Source organism: Sceloporus occidentalis, unplaced genomic scaffold (genome assembly GCF_023333645.1).
Source record: "Sceloporus occidentalis isolate IW3139 unplaced genomic scaffold, rSceOcc1.0.p SCAF_27, whole genome shotgun sequence".
NCBI classification, from domain to species: domain Eukaryota; kingdom Metazoa; phylum Chordata; class Lepidosauria; order Squamata; family Phrynosomatidae; genus Sceloporus; species Sceloporus occidentalis.
Window position 1 is genome coordinate 12,817,797 of NW_028317007.1, and position 17,986 is coordinate 12,835,782.

General features: G+C 39.3%; 1 protein-coding gene across 1 annotated transcript in view; it reads left to right on the top strand.

Moving 5' to 3' along the window:
• Positions 1–17,341, top strand: part of LOC149299948 (uncharacterized) — a 60,961-nt gene extending 43,620 nt beyond the window's left edge. Inside the window, exons 22-43 of the mRNA XM_089485884.1 lie at positions 658–705; positions 1,531–1,605; positions 3,229–3,336; positions 3,775–3,996; positions 4,529–4,690; positions 5,773–5,943; positions 6,699–6,824; positions 8,322–8,503; positions 8,760–8,823; positions 8,918–8,992; positions 9,403–9,510; positions 10,105–10,212; positions 10,592–10,663; positions 10,746–10,871; positions 11,834–11,950; positions 12,291–12,452; positions 13,251–13,349; positions 14,787–14,933; positions 15,023–15,139; positions 15,694–15,885; positions 16,205–16,491; positions 17,087–17,341. Of these exons, the coding sequence (XP_089342010.1) occupies positions 658–705; positions 1,531–1,605; positions 3,229–3,336; positions 3,775–3,996; positions 4,529–4,690; positions 5,773–5,943; positions 6,699–6,824; positions 8,322–8,503; positions 8,760–8,823; positions 8,918–8,992; positions 9,403–9,510; positions 10,105–10,212; positions 10,592–10,663; positions 10,746–10,871; positions 11,834–11,950; positions 12,291–12,452; positions 13,251–13,349; positions 14,787–14,933; positions 15,023–15,139; positions 15,694–15,885; positions 16,205–16,491; positions 17,087–17,341 (3,023 nt within the window). The remainder of the gene's footprint in view (positions 1–657; positions 706–1,530; positions 1,606–3,228; positions 3,337–3,774; positions 3,997–4,528; positions 4,691–5,772; positions 5,944–6,698; positions 6,825–8,321; positions 8,504–8,759; positions 8,824–8,917; positions 8,993–9,402; positions 9,511–10,104; positions 10,213–10,591; positions 10,664–10,745; positions 10,872–11,833; positions 11,951–12,290; positions 12,453–13,250; positions 13,350–14,786; positions 14,934–15,022; positions 15,140–15,693; positions 15,886–16,204; positions 16,492–17,086) is intronic.
• Positions 17,342–17,986: the final 645 nt, after the last annotated feature.

Consider the following 17,986-nt stretch of genomic DNA (forward strand, 5'->3'; position numbering starts at 1 on the left):
AAGCATAGAGCAGTTTTATCAGTTTCCACATGGTTTTAATTCCTATTACATGTGAGTAGCCAATGGCACAGGCTTCTTGGGAGCTTTGTCACAAAATATATAGAAGCTAGGAATAACAGCTATATTCTATGTAGTGTCCTAAGCTAATTTACATGTGCAAAAAAAGTACCTTTGTCTATTTGTGTTATTACCTGCCCTTGGTGCCCTACTTCAGCATGTTATCAGGGAAACCATAAATGAAGGGGAGTCTCAGCCATTCATGCTCTGAGACAGCGTACGGTCATCGCAGTTGCCACAGCTCGAGCAGACAAGTGAAAGCCTGCAGATGGCGCTATTGTCCTGGAAACAGGCTCACATTTAACTGATCTATGTTATGAGCCTGGTGCCATTCTCACATATTGGACATATTATTATGTATTGTTTTACATAGCGGCATCATATTCTGTAGTACTGTACAATGGGTAAACAGGACATAACAAGTATTATATAACATAACATACCTTTTAAAACTGCTAGGACCATTGCATATTAACCAATATAGAACATAGGAAAAAAAACCAGTAGATATGTGTGCAGATTATCACCACTGCCAGTATTTTTTTCTTTTAAAATTGTATTAAGGATCCTATTTACATGGATTACTGCTTGTCATTGCAGGTGACTGCTACAAAGAATCCAACGAAGAGAATGAGATTGGAAGGGAAGGTAATGTTCACATCCTGTTCATCAAATAATATCATCATCATCAACAACTTTAATACTCGCAGCGAGCAAGCTGCTTTCTGCGTGAGTTACAAGATGTCTAAAAAGCACTCCTGCGGGTGTAAAAAACACTATGGAGGTGTTTCACCAATGGCATGTACGGGACATTAGACCGTCCCTTTAATTAGTAAGGTATTTCTGCAAATGTTTATATCGGAGACACTATAACAGCTTCCTGCCGTTAGCCATTTCCTGGCTCTTTTTTCACTAACATTTTGAAGTATAAAATATTTAAAGATCACTGGCGGGAGAGGAAACTGAGGCCCTTCAGGGGACCACATGTGTAATATAAAACATCACACATATAATGGAAATGGTAAATAATGTCTCAAAATGTTTGGTCCATGGGCTTCCACTGACTAGGTGAGCAGTTGGCGCCCTCTAGTGGCCACACTACAGTTGCTCAGGCAGAAAAATGTCTGATGACAAGTGACTTTAGAAAAGAATAATCTCTACTGAGATAGGCTATTTGTAGACGATGTAGCTAACAGCATCTCTTAGCATTTGTTTTCTTCTTGCTTTAATGTACGTTCAGAACAGTGTACCAGTTTATAGTGTATTGCCAAGCAGGTTGTCCATGTATTTAACTTGCGTTACAGTAAACGTGGGCATGTCATTTTGAATCAGCAGCAAAATGTTACTAGTTACTAGTACTTCTGTTGCGTTAGGAGTGAGAATGATTGGGTGCTTCGTGTTCTCTATGATGGAAATATGCAGTTGAATTAGGATATTGAGCATAAATATGTATAACTTTATATCCCTTTGCAGGTACTGGCTGTGCGTTGGTGGCCCCGCCAGCTCCTGCAGGAGCCCCCGGACCTCCTGGATTACCTGGATTTAATGGTAATATTTTATATTGGTATAGAACTCTATAAGATCCCTGTGAGATACATTTGTTCTGTTTGTCATAGCACATATTGTACTTATTCATAGCAAAACACAGCTGGGCTGAAAATTTACAATTATCCCCAGATTACATATTCACTATTTTTCTGTATAAAATAAATTATGACAGTACTCCTCGAATGCAAGACTAAAAAAAATTTATTAGCCAAATCAGTAAATGTCATTCTCTACTATTTCTATGTTTGGATGTCTAATATAATAGAAATATATGAATTTTAATAAAATATGTAGTAATATGCAATTATCTGTTAAAATCCATTCAAAGTCTAGTGCTAGTGGGGTACCACAGGGGTCAGTTTTGGGTCCTATTCTTTTTAATATATTTATTAATGACCTTGTAGAGGGATTGCATAGTAAAGTATCAATCTTTGCAGACGATACTAAGCTCTGTAACGTGGTTAACACAATAGAGGACAGCGCACGATTACAAATGGATCTGCATAGGTTGGAGGCTTGGGCTGGGATGTGGCAGATGAGGTTCAACACAGATAAATGTAAGGTTATGCACATGGGGAAGAAAAATCCAGGCTGGGAATATGTATTAAATGGGAAAACACTGGGGACGACTGACATGGAAAAGGACTTAGGAGTTTTAGTTAACAGTAAATTTACCTGTAGCGACCAGTGTCAGGCAGCTGCTGCTAAGGCAAATAAAATCATGGGGTGCATCAAAAGGGGCATAGATGCCCACGACAAGGAAATAATTCTACCCCTGTACAAGTCACTAGTCAGACCACACATGGAATACTGTGTACAGTACTGGGCACCAGTGTACAAGAAAGATATAGTGGAGCTGGAGAGGGTTCAAAGACGGGCAACCAGAGTAATAAGGGGAATGGAAGGACTACAGTACCCAGAAAGATTATCAGAATTGGGGTTATTTAGTTTGGAAAAAAGACGGCTTAGGGGGACTTAATAACTATGTATAAATATATAAGGGGACAGTACAGAGATCACTCCCAGGACCTATTTATACCCAGGACTGTATCTATAACAAGGGGACATCCTCTACGGCTGGAGGAAAGAAGGTTTCTACACCAGCACAGACGGGGGTTCTTTACAGTAAGAGCGGTGAGATTATGGAACTCTCTGCCAGAGGAAGTGGTGATGGTAAACTCAATAAAAGAGTTCAAAAGGAGCCTGGACGTGTTTCTTGAAAGCAATAATATTACAAGTTATGGATATTAGATTAATAGGGACAGAACGTTGATCCAGGGATTTATTCTGATTGCCATATTTGGAGTCGGGAAGGAATTTTCCCCCTGGTATGGGGCAATTGGCATCTGCTTCATAAGGGTTTTTTGCCTTCCTCTGGATCAACACAGTAGGGACACAATATGTATATAGGTTGAACTTGATGGACTTTGGTCTTTTTTCAACCTTATGAACTATGTTACTATGTTACTATGTTACTATGTAAAGTCCTCCACATGCAGCAAATATGTTTTTTTCAAATTATGGCCCAAATATTTTGTACCGCGTTAAAGATGTTTATGTTAAGTTATTAACAGGATTACCTTATTAATATTCATGAAATATCTATCATGTATTTTTTCCAAGGTTTAAGGGGCCCAAAAGGACAGCCAGGTACACAGGGAGAAGATGGAGCTCAAGGCATCAAAGGAATCAGAGGGGATACTGGGAATGACAGTCTACCTGGTCCACCAGGTAAATATTTTATATTATTCTTTAACAAGATTCTTCAGTACGTTTATTTGATTGGCCGCGTCCTTTCATGCTTTATCATTTGCCTTTTTCACAGTCTGTGGTCTCTAACAGGGCTATTATTATTACCTATATGCTGAATTGATGTTGGTGGAAACAAGAGCTAAGATAGAAGAACAAGAACACATGCAAATGGTCAATATGCAACTGATAAAACATCCAAAAACTAGAACTGTTATAATTAAAAAAAAAGAAAACAGCACAATATGTTTGAACACTTATTTTTCATCTGATACAAGCAATAAAAACCAATGGTTTGTTGACTTGGCCATTATGTAGCTGTACTTTGTGACATACGTTTTATCGAACTTTCTCTCAAAGACTCCTGGATATGGTCAATGTGACAATAATACCCTTCTTTTTTTTAAATCACTTCTACAGGCTTTCCAGGACCACGGGGAGAAAAGGGTAAACTTGGGTTATCCGGATTTCCAGGTGCACCGGGTCCTACAGGAAACCCTGGCTTAATGGGATTGCTAGGAAATAAAGGAGCTGCAGGTGATGTGCTAGGAGCACCCTCTGGACCCCGTGGGGATATTGGACTTCCTGGCCTCCCAGGTCTAAAGGGTCAACAAGGGGATCAAGGCATATCGGGATTACAAGGTGCAGTATCTCTAACAATCCCTCAACCGTGTTGGCTTAACAGCAATGTTTGCATTGTGTAAATCTGCAGCTCGATATGGTGAATGTGATAAGAATCAGTTATGCAGCTATAGATTAAATACATGGTCATTGATTATTCTGTGTGTGAGGTTCCACGTTTTAACACTGGAGATAGGATAAGATAAGTCATTTGAGCAGGGCCCTCCTTACATTTTGTCCCAGTCCAAATTGTTATGTTATGCACTACTTGTTGTGTTCTGTTTGCCCGTTGCATGGCCCTGCTGAATAAATCAATAAACTATACATATATTAAGTAATTATAAAAGTAGTAAGTGGCTGTTGATAGAGGCCAGAGCCAGAGGTTAGTTTTCTTTTTGTGGTGCACAATGTGCAGTAGCCCCTTGCATCAAGAGAGCTTTGAATAAGTAACATATATTCTGCATCGTGTTACCTTACAGAATTGTATGCGTTTCCATTTTTCAAGATGTAGTTTCCCTATAATGTTTGTCTCTACTTCTTTTTCCCCATTTAGGTGTTCATGGTAGACCAGGTATACCCGGATTTAAAGGCGTTCAGGGTGACCCCGGAGTCCTTGGCTTCAGCGGCTTGCCAGGACCAGCAGGAGCCTTTGGATTTCCAGGAATGCCAGGGAAGCCAGGGCCAGCAGGAGCAGAAGGAAACCCAGGAGCTCCAGGTTAGAGAATGTGGTTTTATACCGTGTTGCATCTCAAAGGGAAACCATAGTGGGTTTTCACAAACTCATGGGTTACACAAGTAAATGATGACTGTGGTGAAGGCATCATTTGATGACAACAGAAGATCTACTCATTGAGGAGACTTTCTGAATGGACAGATGATAAAAATAGGATTTCAGGAGTTTGTGTAAGAATGCAGAGGAAAGTGCTTGATTGACAATACTATGAAGGACATCGAAAAGTAGAAGAAAACTGCATTCTGAGAATCAAGCATCTGGAAGTTTATAATAGGGTATAATTATTTGCTAGGAAGTAAAACTGAGGGTGGCTAATTATTAAACAAAATTGGAGTTATTTCTAACTTAACCATGATGCCCTTGATTATTTGTGCCTCTATATTTGGATGCTATGTGTAAAGCTGACAGATTGAAATTTAGAAATGAGTATTTTGGTTCTGTGCAGCATTTTTATCCCTTCATTGTTGCTTTTTTTTTGCACACAGTACAGATAACACCAGGAATAAAGTGTCAGGAATTACTCGTGCAATATATTGAACTGAGAAAAATTTCTACAGAAAAGTTGTTCACATTGTATGATTAGTGGGGAAGGTTAACATTTTATAGCCCAGCGCACATTTTGCAAAAGTGAAGACATTGACCCCCCCACTCCAAAAAAAAAACAAAAAACAAGGTGTACGAAATACACCTAATATTTCAATAATTCAGCTTCTTGATATCACATTTTTTAAGGACATTTCAGTTCTTCTTAAGCTTCCTAGGATTGGCCCTTTTCATTGCATATCGATATCAAGTATTTAAAATGTGCAGCTCTTATGCAGACTCTCATATTAATAAATAGACCCGTTGATCAAAATGAACACAATATTTTTTGTTGTAGTAATTGGGAAAAAAATCACACATTTTTAGGCAAAAGCTTCCAAGTGTATCCCTGGGCGGAATAATAAATCCATAAGGAATCCATGTATTTCATGTTCATACATTTTAATACCACAGGTGAATAGATATTGCTTTAAAAGTTTCAGCATATATATGGCCATGGCTTTGTTTTTTGTAATATGCAGGGCCACGTGGACAGAGGGGCGATGAAGGAGAACAGGGACCTCCTGGTCCAGTTGGCATGAAGGGTTTACCCGGAGATACGGGGGATGTGGGATTTGTTGGCGTTAGAGGCAGACAAGGTGAACCTGGCTTTCCTGGTCTAAAAGGCATGGATGGTCTCCCAGGTGCAAAAGGTAAGTCATGCTGCTGATGTTCTGTAAAGTTTTTAACCCACAAAGAATAATCAGATAAATGACACAGAATAAGGTATGAAACAACATAATGTTCAATTGTGTCAATTTCAAAGCAGCCATCTCGGTAGGCTTGCCATCTTGACTCGTACAGCTGGTTGCCCCATTCTATTGTATGACAAAAGTGTAGGTATTCAATGATATTTTAATGATAATTAATAATTATTTTTCTTTTTAAATACTCAAGGTGAAAAAGGATCCGCTGGTATGGATGGTTTCCAGGGAATGAAAGGTGTTAAGGGAAGGCCTGCATGGAGAGGAATTAAGGGAGAGACTGGAAATCCTGGTTTTCCTGGAGTAAAAGGGATCCAAGGTGTTCTAGGCACAAAAGGTATTGGTTAATAATCAATTTTGCGGTGGCTTATAATGTGGCATTATATACCATGAAATATCATTAACAAATGTTTTCAATAAAATTTATTGACAAATTGAAACTTTTCAAGTAGATGATATCTAGATTTTCACATGGGATAGCCACTTACTATTCAGAAGCTTAGTCTGAGGTTCCAGGCACCACCAGATTCAATAACATAGAAGGGATTTGTAGGTATGTTGAGTACTGAAAAGCACAAGCAGCCTATGGGCTACGTGGACACTGTTTTAAACACAATGAGGCATCCTATAAACACTGCTTTCTTGGTGTAGCTGAAACTTCTCAAACTTTGGATTTTTTAACATAAATATGACTTCTTCTATAGGGGATCGTGGGACAATTGGGAAACCGGGGGAGCCACCCCACATAAAACCAGAGATGCTTGTGGTTGTGAAGGGGGAGAAAGGAGATCACGGCACCCCTGGATTTATAGGATTCACTGGACATAAGGGTAAGACTTTTCACTTTGTATGCATGTTCTGTAATGTTAATATTACAGATATCCATTTTAAAACGAATAGGAATTTTTTGTTGCCTGCAGAGCATTCAGTCTTTTTATTGAGGTGTTCCTATATTTTCCTCTTCTAAAGAGAGGAGACCAAACAGTCATTAGACCGCCTGATCTTGCATGCATCAGCATGAAGATTCAGTAAGCCAAGCTGCTTGCGAGCTGGGACTTATATGTTGTGATATCTTATTCATGTTGCAGGATCTTTACTTCCATAAAAAAAATAGAAAAGAGGAAAAAATAGGTTCAATCCAACAGATTTATTGTTACAGTACAAATAAAATAATACACAAAATACAAAGTAACTCCATTCTGGAGTACTATGTAAACAGAAAGACAGTGATTGTAGAGCTGGACAACTAAACAGTTTACTAGCAATTTCACTTGCTCTTTAACGTACACATAAAGAAGCTGTTTTCAAGTTTGGTTTCTTTGCTGAATACACGTTCCAGCCTACTTGGGCTTCTGCATTCATTGAATTCTCAGTGAGGACACTCTCTCAGCTGATACATTGACAAGTAGTGGGTCGGAGCAGAGGAGATGGTGAGATCCAACAAAACCGGGGAAAAAAGATAATTTAATTTTTTTGGGGCCCATCCAATGATAATGCGCAAAGCCAAGAATCCTAATTTTCGGCTGAAGGAAAGGGGCAAATTAAAAAGTAAAAGCTGGATTTTTTTATAAAAAAAAAAAGTGTTGCTTGAATAGACCCACACACACCAGAGGGACTTAGATGTCAACTTGCATGTTGCAGATTAGTGTAAATTGTGTTAAGCGTGTGAGGACATGCACCCTCAGTGGAGTTAAACCATAAAGGGACACTACTACCATCATAGGCACTTTAAGGAGATACATGGCCTCTTTCAATTTTCGTGTGGTGCGTTTTGTAAATGTATTGGGGGATTCTGCCTCCTCCAGCTACATGTCCTGCATGAGATAATTTCAGATGAATGCATCTCACTGCATGTGATGAACTCACCACCAGTCCGCTCCAATGCTGGTCCTGCAGATCAATGCATGCAGGAGTCTTTTTAGACCCCAGTCTTACCATTGATTTCCAAGGGAGCAACTTCCTGCCACTGATAGGCTGCTTCGGGAAGAAAGACAATTCGTAGAATGGCTGCAAATTCAGGGTCAGATAAGTGTTCTTCTTTCATGTTTTGGAAGAATGCATAGTAAAGTGCTCCCACTTTATGCACAATGTATACACACTCAGTACTTTAATATACATTATTCTATAGTAGGGGTGTCAGGGACATTAGACTGTCCCTTTAACTCAACTAACCACTAAACACTGAACATCCATTCACATGGCAGTGATCACCCTAGATTGCTAAAAGACCCACACTTTACAAAGTGAAAGAAACTTCAGTTTGGCCCAGAGTGAACTACATGAGCAGATGTATATGCTTTTATTAAAACTTTTTTTCTTTCCCCTAGGCAGTAAAGGAATGCCTGGTTCTCCTGGTCAGCCAGGAATACCAGGTTTACCGGGCATGCCAAGCTTTGACTCTGGTGAAAAAGGAGAATCTGGAGACCTGGGCCCAGGTGGTGTTCCTGGGCTGCCGGGACAAGTTGGCCCACCAGGCATTCCTGGATTCCCTGGATTCACAGGCCCCAGAGTAAGACAGTGGAACATACTATCACTCTTCTTTTATTGCAAGACCCAAAATGAAAAAGCTTAGTAACAAATTGTATGGAAATAAGTGTTTAATAGAATTGTGTAATGTAAAATCACATGTCCAATTTAGACAGATTAATGTATACGAGAGAGAAATAAAGGAAATCAATTGGAAATACTAATTATGAAATTATTATTATTATTATTATAACCTAATGGATCAAGACAACTACTAAACAATACTTTTTTTCTTGCAGGGAACAAAGGGGCTTCCTGGTCTCTTTGGGTTTCCAGGTGATAGAGGTGATCTTGGAGAAAGAGGTTTGTACTAAAATCAATACTAGGTCACAATTATTGACAATAAATACAAAGTCATTATAACATGTAAAATCTGATTCTGTACCTGGATCTACAGGAGACCCAGGAGACATCATAGATTTACCTGGAGAAAGGGGAGCGAAGGGTGAACCTGGTGATTCTGGACTGCCAGGTATTTACTTCTCCCACTTTTAAGAAGAAGGTGGATAATTATAATTAAATTATACATCCATAATAATATTATTCAATGTAGAAGAACAATCATTTCTCAGACAATAATGTTGGGACTACCCATGTTATTGGTACCAACCTACTAGTACAGATGTTTTCGTCTCTCACAATACACCAGTCTGTGGCAAAAATAGTAACATACAATCTGATGGCTTATAAGAACTACTCGACCTTAGTCATGTAAAGACTCAAACCTTAATAAGTTTTAGTCTTGTCTTAGATTCAGGATAACCATTTGGCTATGCCGTGCATGTTTAAACTCCCTCACCATATTAGCCTCTACCGCTTCTGCTGGACGTCTGGGATCCTTTTCACTTTATTTGAGATAACCGAAGACCTCTTTCTTTTCAGGACTGAGAGGAACACCTGGAGAAAAGGGAACAGCAGGAGATAATGGTTTGCCAGGCATTGAAGGTGTAAAAGGACAAACCGGACAACCAGGAGAAAAAGGGCTACAAGGTGACCTCTCCCTTTAATAGGACATTCACTAAATACAAAAAGATTTCTGGCCATCAAAGCCCTTGACTCTAGGGTCCTCCAGTAGAAGTGGAGTCTATAAGAAGAGATCCAATTTAGTCTGCACTTGAACCTTCGTGCTAACACTCACAACGCAACTCACATATTCACTATTTTACTGTTTGTGGGTTTTACAAGTACCTGTGACTTACAGGTGAGGGCATTCGGATTCACTGTACAGCCACAGGCAGTTGCAGGCAGTTAATTTGCAAGTTGTCTTCTTTTTTCAACCCGCGTGCATTCAGATATTTATACATGTCCTGCATGGGAGTGTATGCAAGTTTTTGGGGTTTTTTTTCTTTGATTGCAAATGTGAGTTGGCTTTACAGAATTTGTGAGTTGGAGTTTTGTTGCTGCAATTTTATTGCCAACTAACAAGCACCTTCATTTTATTTTAGATTGATTGTTATTGACTTGTTGCTCATAAGAGCCTTATCGAGTATGAGATAGCCAAGTTTTAAGTTTTTTGCCTTTTGAGATGGATATATGTCATTAGCATTATGACAAACTGGATGAAATGTTTTCCTTCTGCTACAGGTTTTCCCGGCCAGGTTGGATTACCAGGCTCCCCGGGAGATCAAGGATTTCCAGGAATTGATGGTAGTAAAGGAAATGTTGGAAACCCAGGTTTACCTGGTCAGCAAGGTGAGTGTAGACATTACATTAGATGCTTCCAACCAAATTTCTTTAAATGTGCATGTAGACCAGAAGAAACACCACTGTTCAGTATACTCATGTTGTGTGTTAGAAATGCGAAGAGTTGCAGTACATTTGTTGTAGGTATATGTTATAATCCCCTAAATATTAGTGTTGAGGAAGCAGATAAAAAAAATCTGCACATCTGGGTTACGTTTTAATCGTGGGACATTTTAATTACCCAGACACAGACTTGAATACTGGAATAAGTACAGTAAAATAACATTGTTGTGCAGTCAGTATACAGTATATGTGATTTGGGACTATGGTACTGGCTGGGTTGGCATTTTTCTTCATCAGACAGATAAGTGTGTGTTTTTTGTGACAGGCTTTCCCGGTTTAAGAGGAATCTCGGGACTTGATGGCCTACGAGGTACAAAAGGATATCAAGGAGAACCAGGTACAGCCATTTCCAATCCAGCACTAACTATCAGTCCAAAAAACAGACAGGAATACGAACTTTTGTGATTTTCCCTAAACAGGAGCAGATAATTTTGGTGTGCCAGGGATGAAAGGCCTCGGCGGTTCCAAGGGCGAACCAGGCGATTATAGCACAGTCGTTGGCCTCCCTGGTGAGCCAGGTGCTAAAGGAAGCAGAGGGGACTCAGGTTAGTCATATTTTTGAGATTTTTCAAAATGAATATTGATGTATAAATGTCTAAAATCTCACAAAATAAGGAGTAAACTATAATACAATGATGTATGTTATTTTATTTAGATGTTTGTTGAAATATGATGCATGGTTCACATCATTGGAAATTGATCTTGCTTTTGCTTGTCATATACATATGTTACATATTATTGTGAAATAGATGTAAATGACAATTAATTTGTAGTACCCCTTTTCTTCATTGTTTTGTGTATACCATTTACTTGGTATTGCATTCTGGTGCTTTGTATTAGGTAATGCATTGGCATGATTGTGAGCATTGGCTCTTGAGTATGGCCATCCACACACGCTAGTACCATATAGGTCCTTGGAGTCTTTTTCCAGGAATCCAAATACAGATTGAGTGATTAATGATGCGGTCTACTAATCTATTCTAATCTAACTTTTTAATTATCAGTGGCAGACAAAGTTTTAAGATAGACTACAAAGGTGAAAGCCTCTTTCAAAGGAAGTACATTAATGTTTTATTTTTGACTACCTTAGTAGGTTGTCTGTGGTAAACACAGCTGGTGTTTGGATCTATGAATGAAATGATGAATACAGTTATGTGCCACCTTCCCCAAGACGGAGAAATATGTATTTGTCATTTATTATGTATTAAATGTTGATACATTTTTATAGATCACTTTATTACATTAAAGATCTTCGCCACTGCATCATTCGCATTGTCTGTACTGAAGTGTCAGAGATTCAAAATAGCCTTTTTTCTCATTTATAAAATATTTTGCAAATGTTTAAATGCACAGCTTACAGATGAAATAGGTAAAGACCAACAGTACATCGAACTCCAATACAGAATATCCACTGTCTTTCTTTGCAGTCCTATGTATTCCTATTTTTTTGAAGTTGCAGACATATTGCCTGATTGTAATCTAATAAACCAACTTCTCCTCCTCTTAGGTTTACCTGGCTTTAGAGGTCTTCCCGGATTGCTTGGACCACGTGGCCTGCCAGGGTTTTCCAATATATCTGGAATACCCGGAGATGTGGGAGATCCAGGACTTAGCGGGTTACCAGGTAACATGTTTGTCTCTTGTAAAAGCTATATTAATAGAGCATTACATTTGTTGTTTTTGTGAAAGTTGTACATCTTGGCCCTAGCAAAGTAATAGCTTTTAAAAGTATGTGATTTGAACAGCCAAGGCATCTGGTTCCATGGATCAATCTTTAAAGCTTATGGCCATGTTCTCTGGCCTACCCATTGTGGCAACTGTTAACTGAATTTCAGGCAGTGGTTAATGGTTTGAACTATGTATATTTGTTTGAGCTATCTGAAATCAGTTTAGTTTTATGGTAATGTGAATATACAGTATTAATGACACCGATAGACTGCTGCTTTAACTGGATGGTCTTTCAGGTTTTCCAGGTTCACAAGGAAGTCCAGGTATTTACGCTTTGCCGGGAACAAAAGGAGTAGAAGGACTATTTGGGCTACAAGGAAATTACGGTGCCAAAGGAATTCCTGGTGACAGAGGACCACAAGGCTTTACTGGAATCCCTGGTATCTCTGGACCAAAAGGTATCAAATATATATTTTCTCATCCCAAAAAATGTATGTTCCATATCATTGTTTTTGTTGTATAGCTAAAAGGTTGGTGCCTTTTGAGTACTATTTGTTTGTGAGTGTCTGTCTTCAGTCTTCTTTCTTCATCCACATCTCCGCGGACATGACCTCCTGCTGAATTTCTGCAAAAATGGTGGCGCTTCCGGTGATGTCCTCTTCTCCGATTAGATGATCAAGGGAGGGGGTGTTCCCAGAAACTTCGCCATTTTACCCAAAATAGCCTCCCATGAACAAAAATGGCGGAGCGTTCAGTGATCTTCTCTCTCCAATCCTCCAATTTTGGGAGAGGAACCACCGAAAGTCATTTCACGGGGAGGTCATGTCTGCGGATATGCAGATGAAGAAGGAAGACAGAAGAGAAAAGAACAAGTCTAGTGTACATATTGCCATATATGCTGAGTGAGGTATATGAATTTTGTGACGTTGATGGGTGCCATATGCATGACATTCTGGAGATGTGTGGGATCTAGAGAGTTGTTAAGGTGAGAAATGGTTGGTGGGTGATCACGAAGAGAGCTTCCTATACATTAGGAAATATGATTTGCTTAAAAATGTGCAAATACTAGCCAAACCTAACTTGTTAATTACTTCACATGCTCTATTCCATCTTGCTTATTGTCACTGGTAAAAAGTGCTTTTCAAGAAAATTGTTCAATAATTGGTGTTTTCCAATCAATACATTCTTTCTTTCAGGTTTTCCATAAATACATTAGTAAAATACATGCAAATTATATTATATTTTTAAATTAACAGGTCATAAAGGTGACCAAGGAGTGATGGGGTTTATTGGAATAACTGGATTTACAGGAGAAAGGGGACCTCAAGGAGTGAAAGGTGACAGGGGACCAGCAGGTGAGTCTACAAAATGTCTACAATTTTAATGTCAATTACGACAAAACATACAATGTGTTATATCCATAACCGTAAATGTAATGACTTTGTGGTTTTTGCCCCCTAACACCAAACTGCAGAGGGTGAGAGGACAAGATCTCTTCATGTTAAGGTCCTTGACTAAATGCTTTTTTTGTATGTTTCTATATTAAAGGCACGTGGCAATTTAACAGGTGTTGAAGCTAATTAAACTCTTAATTCTGTTGCTGTACTACCCAGTCAGGGGCCATAGGAGAATATTAGATTAGTAATGGCTGTTTCTGAAGACCATACAAAACATCCCTTCAGATGTAAGCTGTGATAAAATATTAATTTTTAAATATGTGTAATCTAGCCATGGACTGGCAGCCTAAGGCTTGGGGGGCAAGTCTAGTCAATGGGGCCCGTTGCGCCACCGAATCAGCCCACCATCCATGCCCATCTTTTCCTGATTTTCTAACAAATATTGATGTAATGTGATGGGATTGGGAGTACATCAGTACTGATTTCTGGGTCTAGAAAGTTTTGTCTCCTGAAGTAACTACAAATTCAGGAGGGCGTTGGTGCATGTGTTTGGGTGTCGGTGTGGCAGAGCCTATCCTGGTGTGTATGGTTTCGTATGTGATGTCCCCAGCCAGCCCCCCTTGTGTATTGATTCCCCCTTTTGTACTAGTTAATGTACCCTTGTGTATTGCCCCCAGCCACCCACCCCACTTTGTGTATTGATTTATGTGATGCCCCAATCACACTGTTGTGTACTTATACCCGCCAGCAACCCACTTTTTGTATTTAATTGTTGTCCCAAATCAGCCCCCCTTTGAATATGGGTCCCATTCAACCTACCACCCCAACACTTTTTTTTAATTTTTTTAATACTTACTTTTTTGCTGGCTTCCTTCTCTGCAGACTGCTCTCCTCCGACGTGCTCTTCTCCCTTTCACGAGGAGCTGTTCCATGTGAGCGCCCCCTTCAAAGGGGCGACACAAAGATCCTCACTGAGGCACTGAGCGGCATGGTGCAGGCACGCCGGCCGCTTAATGATTTTAAAGCTACTGCAGCCGCAGTGGCTGCAGTGGCAATGCTGAAGGCTTTTGCCCTGCATTAAAGACAGCCCTGGCACGGCCGAATCAGCCACTTCAGTGGGCGGCCACACGGCTGTTTAATTTAGATTCAGGGCGACCTGGGGGTCAATTGCCCCATGGCCCAGCCCGCCCTTAATGTGTTTTCATCTGGGTTATTTCAGTTACTGCAGGAGTTGTAGCAGTAAAATGTGTGGGCTCTGTGAACTAGCATTATTATACTCAACACGGTATTGTTTCATTCTATACACAAGTGTATAAACATGCACACATTGAGGAGTATATGAGGGTCACTTTGAATATGGGGAAAAACAAAATGTTCCCTTTTATGTTTTAAAAGGCTTGCAGGGACCTCAAGGCATTCCAGGTTTGCCACCTGCGCCAAGGCAATTAATAGCAGATCGCGGAGTTCCAGGGCCTCATGGAATTGTTGGTCCACATGGTGTCCCAGGTGATGTTGGACCTAAAGGTCCTCCAGGAGATAAAGGTATGCTTGGATACATTTGATAATATTATCTGTGTGGTACTATTATGCAATAAAGTGGTCTCTTACTGTATGTTTTTCTGCCTCTTTAGGTTTTACAGGTGTACCTGGTAAAGAAGGATTACCTGGTATAACAGGTTGGCCTGCTACACCTGGCTACAGAGGAGAATCAGGATCCATGGGAGAAAGAGGTCCCACTGGTTATAAAGGTAAACAACCAATGAGATAAAATAAATTGAATTCATCCTAAATTGATACTCTGTGTTTTTGAGCCTGCCACCTTGTGTTGGTGCAAGGAATGATCTTAAAATCTTTCAAGCAAGGAGATTAATGCATTTGATACATCAAGAGAACATTGCAAAATATATCTGTGCCATAGAGGCCAGAGATTTTTCTCCTACCCCACTAGACCAGCAGAAAGTCCAACCCTTGTCTTTCCAGCGCATGTACAGACAACCAGCAGCCAGACACCAACCCTCTGACTGGCTACTGTTCGTGTTTCATTTTAGCTCATGTTTTAGCATTTTGTATTACAGAGTAATGTGTAAAACCTTTGTTTTATTTATGCTTTCAGAATTGGTTGGAAGGATTAAGGTCATTAAATCTGTTATGTGACATAAAATATGAAATTCAAGCACCATAAAACTTCAAAGTTTCGCTTTGCATGCTCTAGACATCTGTCTGCACCACCTTCCCCTAAGTCAGGTTTGCATCAATCATGTTGTGCCCTTGCAGCTGATGATGTATGGCGCATGTTTTGCAGGTGTTCCTGGGTCACCAGGTACTCCAGGGCTGCCAGGTATGCCAGGAAGAAGCGTCAACATTGGCTATCTCCTGGTGAAGCACAGCCAGACTGACCAAGAACCAATGTGCCCTGTTGGCATGGCCAAGTTATGGAGCGGATATAGTCTGTTATATTTTGAAGGACAGGAAAAGGCACACAACCAAGATTTGGGTATTTTATTTCTTATAAAATAAACTATATTTTTGTGCACTCAGTGGGGAAGGCCAATATATACCTACATTGTGCACATCTACTTATCTTTGGATTATATATTTGTATAAATATTAATCTAGAATGTTGTGTTTGGGCTAATGGATAATAAACAGTTCAGTGTTCTCTAGTGAGGTGGGAAGCTTTAATAGTAAAATGAGGTTATTCAGTTAACATTAAGTAATGGTATAGTATTATGAACTATTTCACTTGGACATGGACAGTACATGAACTTGGCACACACCAAGGATGGAAAGTGAACTCTGTTTTGTATCCACAGGTCTGGCTGGATCATGTCTGCAGCGTTTCAGTACAATGCCTTTCCTGTACTGCAATCCAGGTGACGTTTGCTACTACGCCAGTCGTAATGATAAATCCTACTGGCTCTCAACCACAGCTCCCCTTCCAATGATGCCAGTAGTTGAAGAAGAGATTAAACCATACATTAGCCGTTGTACAGTCTGCGAGGCTCCAGCAGTTGCTGTTGCTGTCCACAGCCAAGATATGTCTATCCCACACTGCCCTGCAGGCTGGAGGAGTTTATGGATTGGATATTCCTTCCTCATGGTAATCCTTTTTTCCTTATATAAAAGATATGACATTTCAAGCCAGTCAAACTCTTATTCAACTATTGTGTACACGTGTCATATGATAAAATATGCTACATGCCATTGCTACCAGTCATCTTATGCCCAATAGGGGTGTTGCACATTTACCCATCAAGTGCCAGAACATTTTTCTGTTTTGTATACAATGGGATCCAGTGCAAAATGAAACATTATGCAGTCTTTTTTATTTTGACGTTTACTTACAGTAGACTACAATTTAAATTACAGAAAATATCAATTACAGAATCTGCTTGATTTTAGAATCATTCTTTAAAAATCTTCTTAAAAACCAAACAAGCATATGACACAAATAACTGAAAATGGAAAATATATATATATCTTATTTGCATTTTACAGCAGAAATCCAAATGTATAATCGTTAACAAATAATCCAAAATGTCCTGCCTTTATTGGTATTATGTGATACTCTTGACATTTTGCGCATTCTAAATGTCATTATATATATAGATATATATATATATATATATATATAATCAATTTATAAGTTGTATGTGCCCAATTCCTGATGTTTTACTCTTCTTTCTTTGATACAGCACACTGCAGCTGGAGATGAGGGTGGTGGACAGTCCTTGTCCTCCCCTGGCAGCTGTTTGGAAGACTTTAGGGCCACTCCTTTCATTGAATGCAATGGTGCCCGTGGGACCTGCCACTACTTTGCAAATAAGTATAGCTTCTGGCTTACAACTATTGATCAGACTTTCCAGAGTTCTCCTTCTGCTGATACATTGAAAGCAGGGCTGATTCGAACTAACATCAGCCGATGCCAAGTGTGCATGAAGAATTTGTAACGGCAAATAAAAAGATTTTTTTTAATAAAAAATAAAAAAACAAGACACTAAACAAAATTTATATTGGTGCTCAATTTTAACTTATTACCTCACAAGCTAGAAATTGATTTGAAATGTGTTAAAATATACTTTTATATGCATATATTTTGTATTTTAACCACCCTATGCACTAAGCTTTACTTCAACATGCTTGAATTAAGACCTTCTCTGCTGGTAAACGAATTTGTCACTGAATTGACATATTACATCTTTAACCCAATAAAATAACCTTGTGAGTACATTAGTATATCTCCCACATTGTGATGCCTTGCTTATCTCCCATCATTTATAACAATAATAAACATTTGTGGGTTCTGGGTAATATTCTAATGTATAGATTGTAAATTCATTATTTTTAGATAGTGGTTAATATCTAGGAAAAAGTGACAGTGTTACAGATCAAATACACAATTAAACACAAGACTACAGCCCAGTGCTGGAGCACCCAATGGTACCATGCCATGCTCCATCATTAGCATCATTAGGCATCCTCACTGTGACCCTCATATAGTGAAAATACAGATGATGAGGTTGGACGTCTCTTGGGATGGCATATAGACATTATTCCAGATTGAGATGGTATGAGCCTTACGTTGAAATATGTCC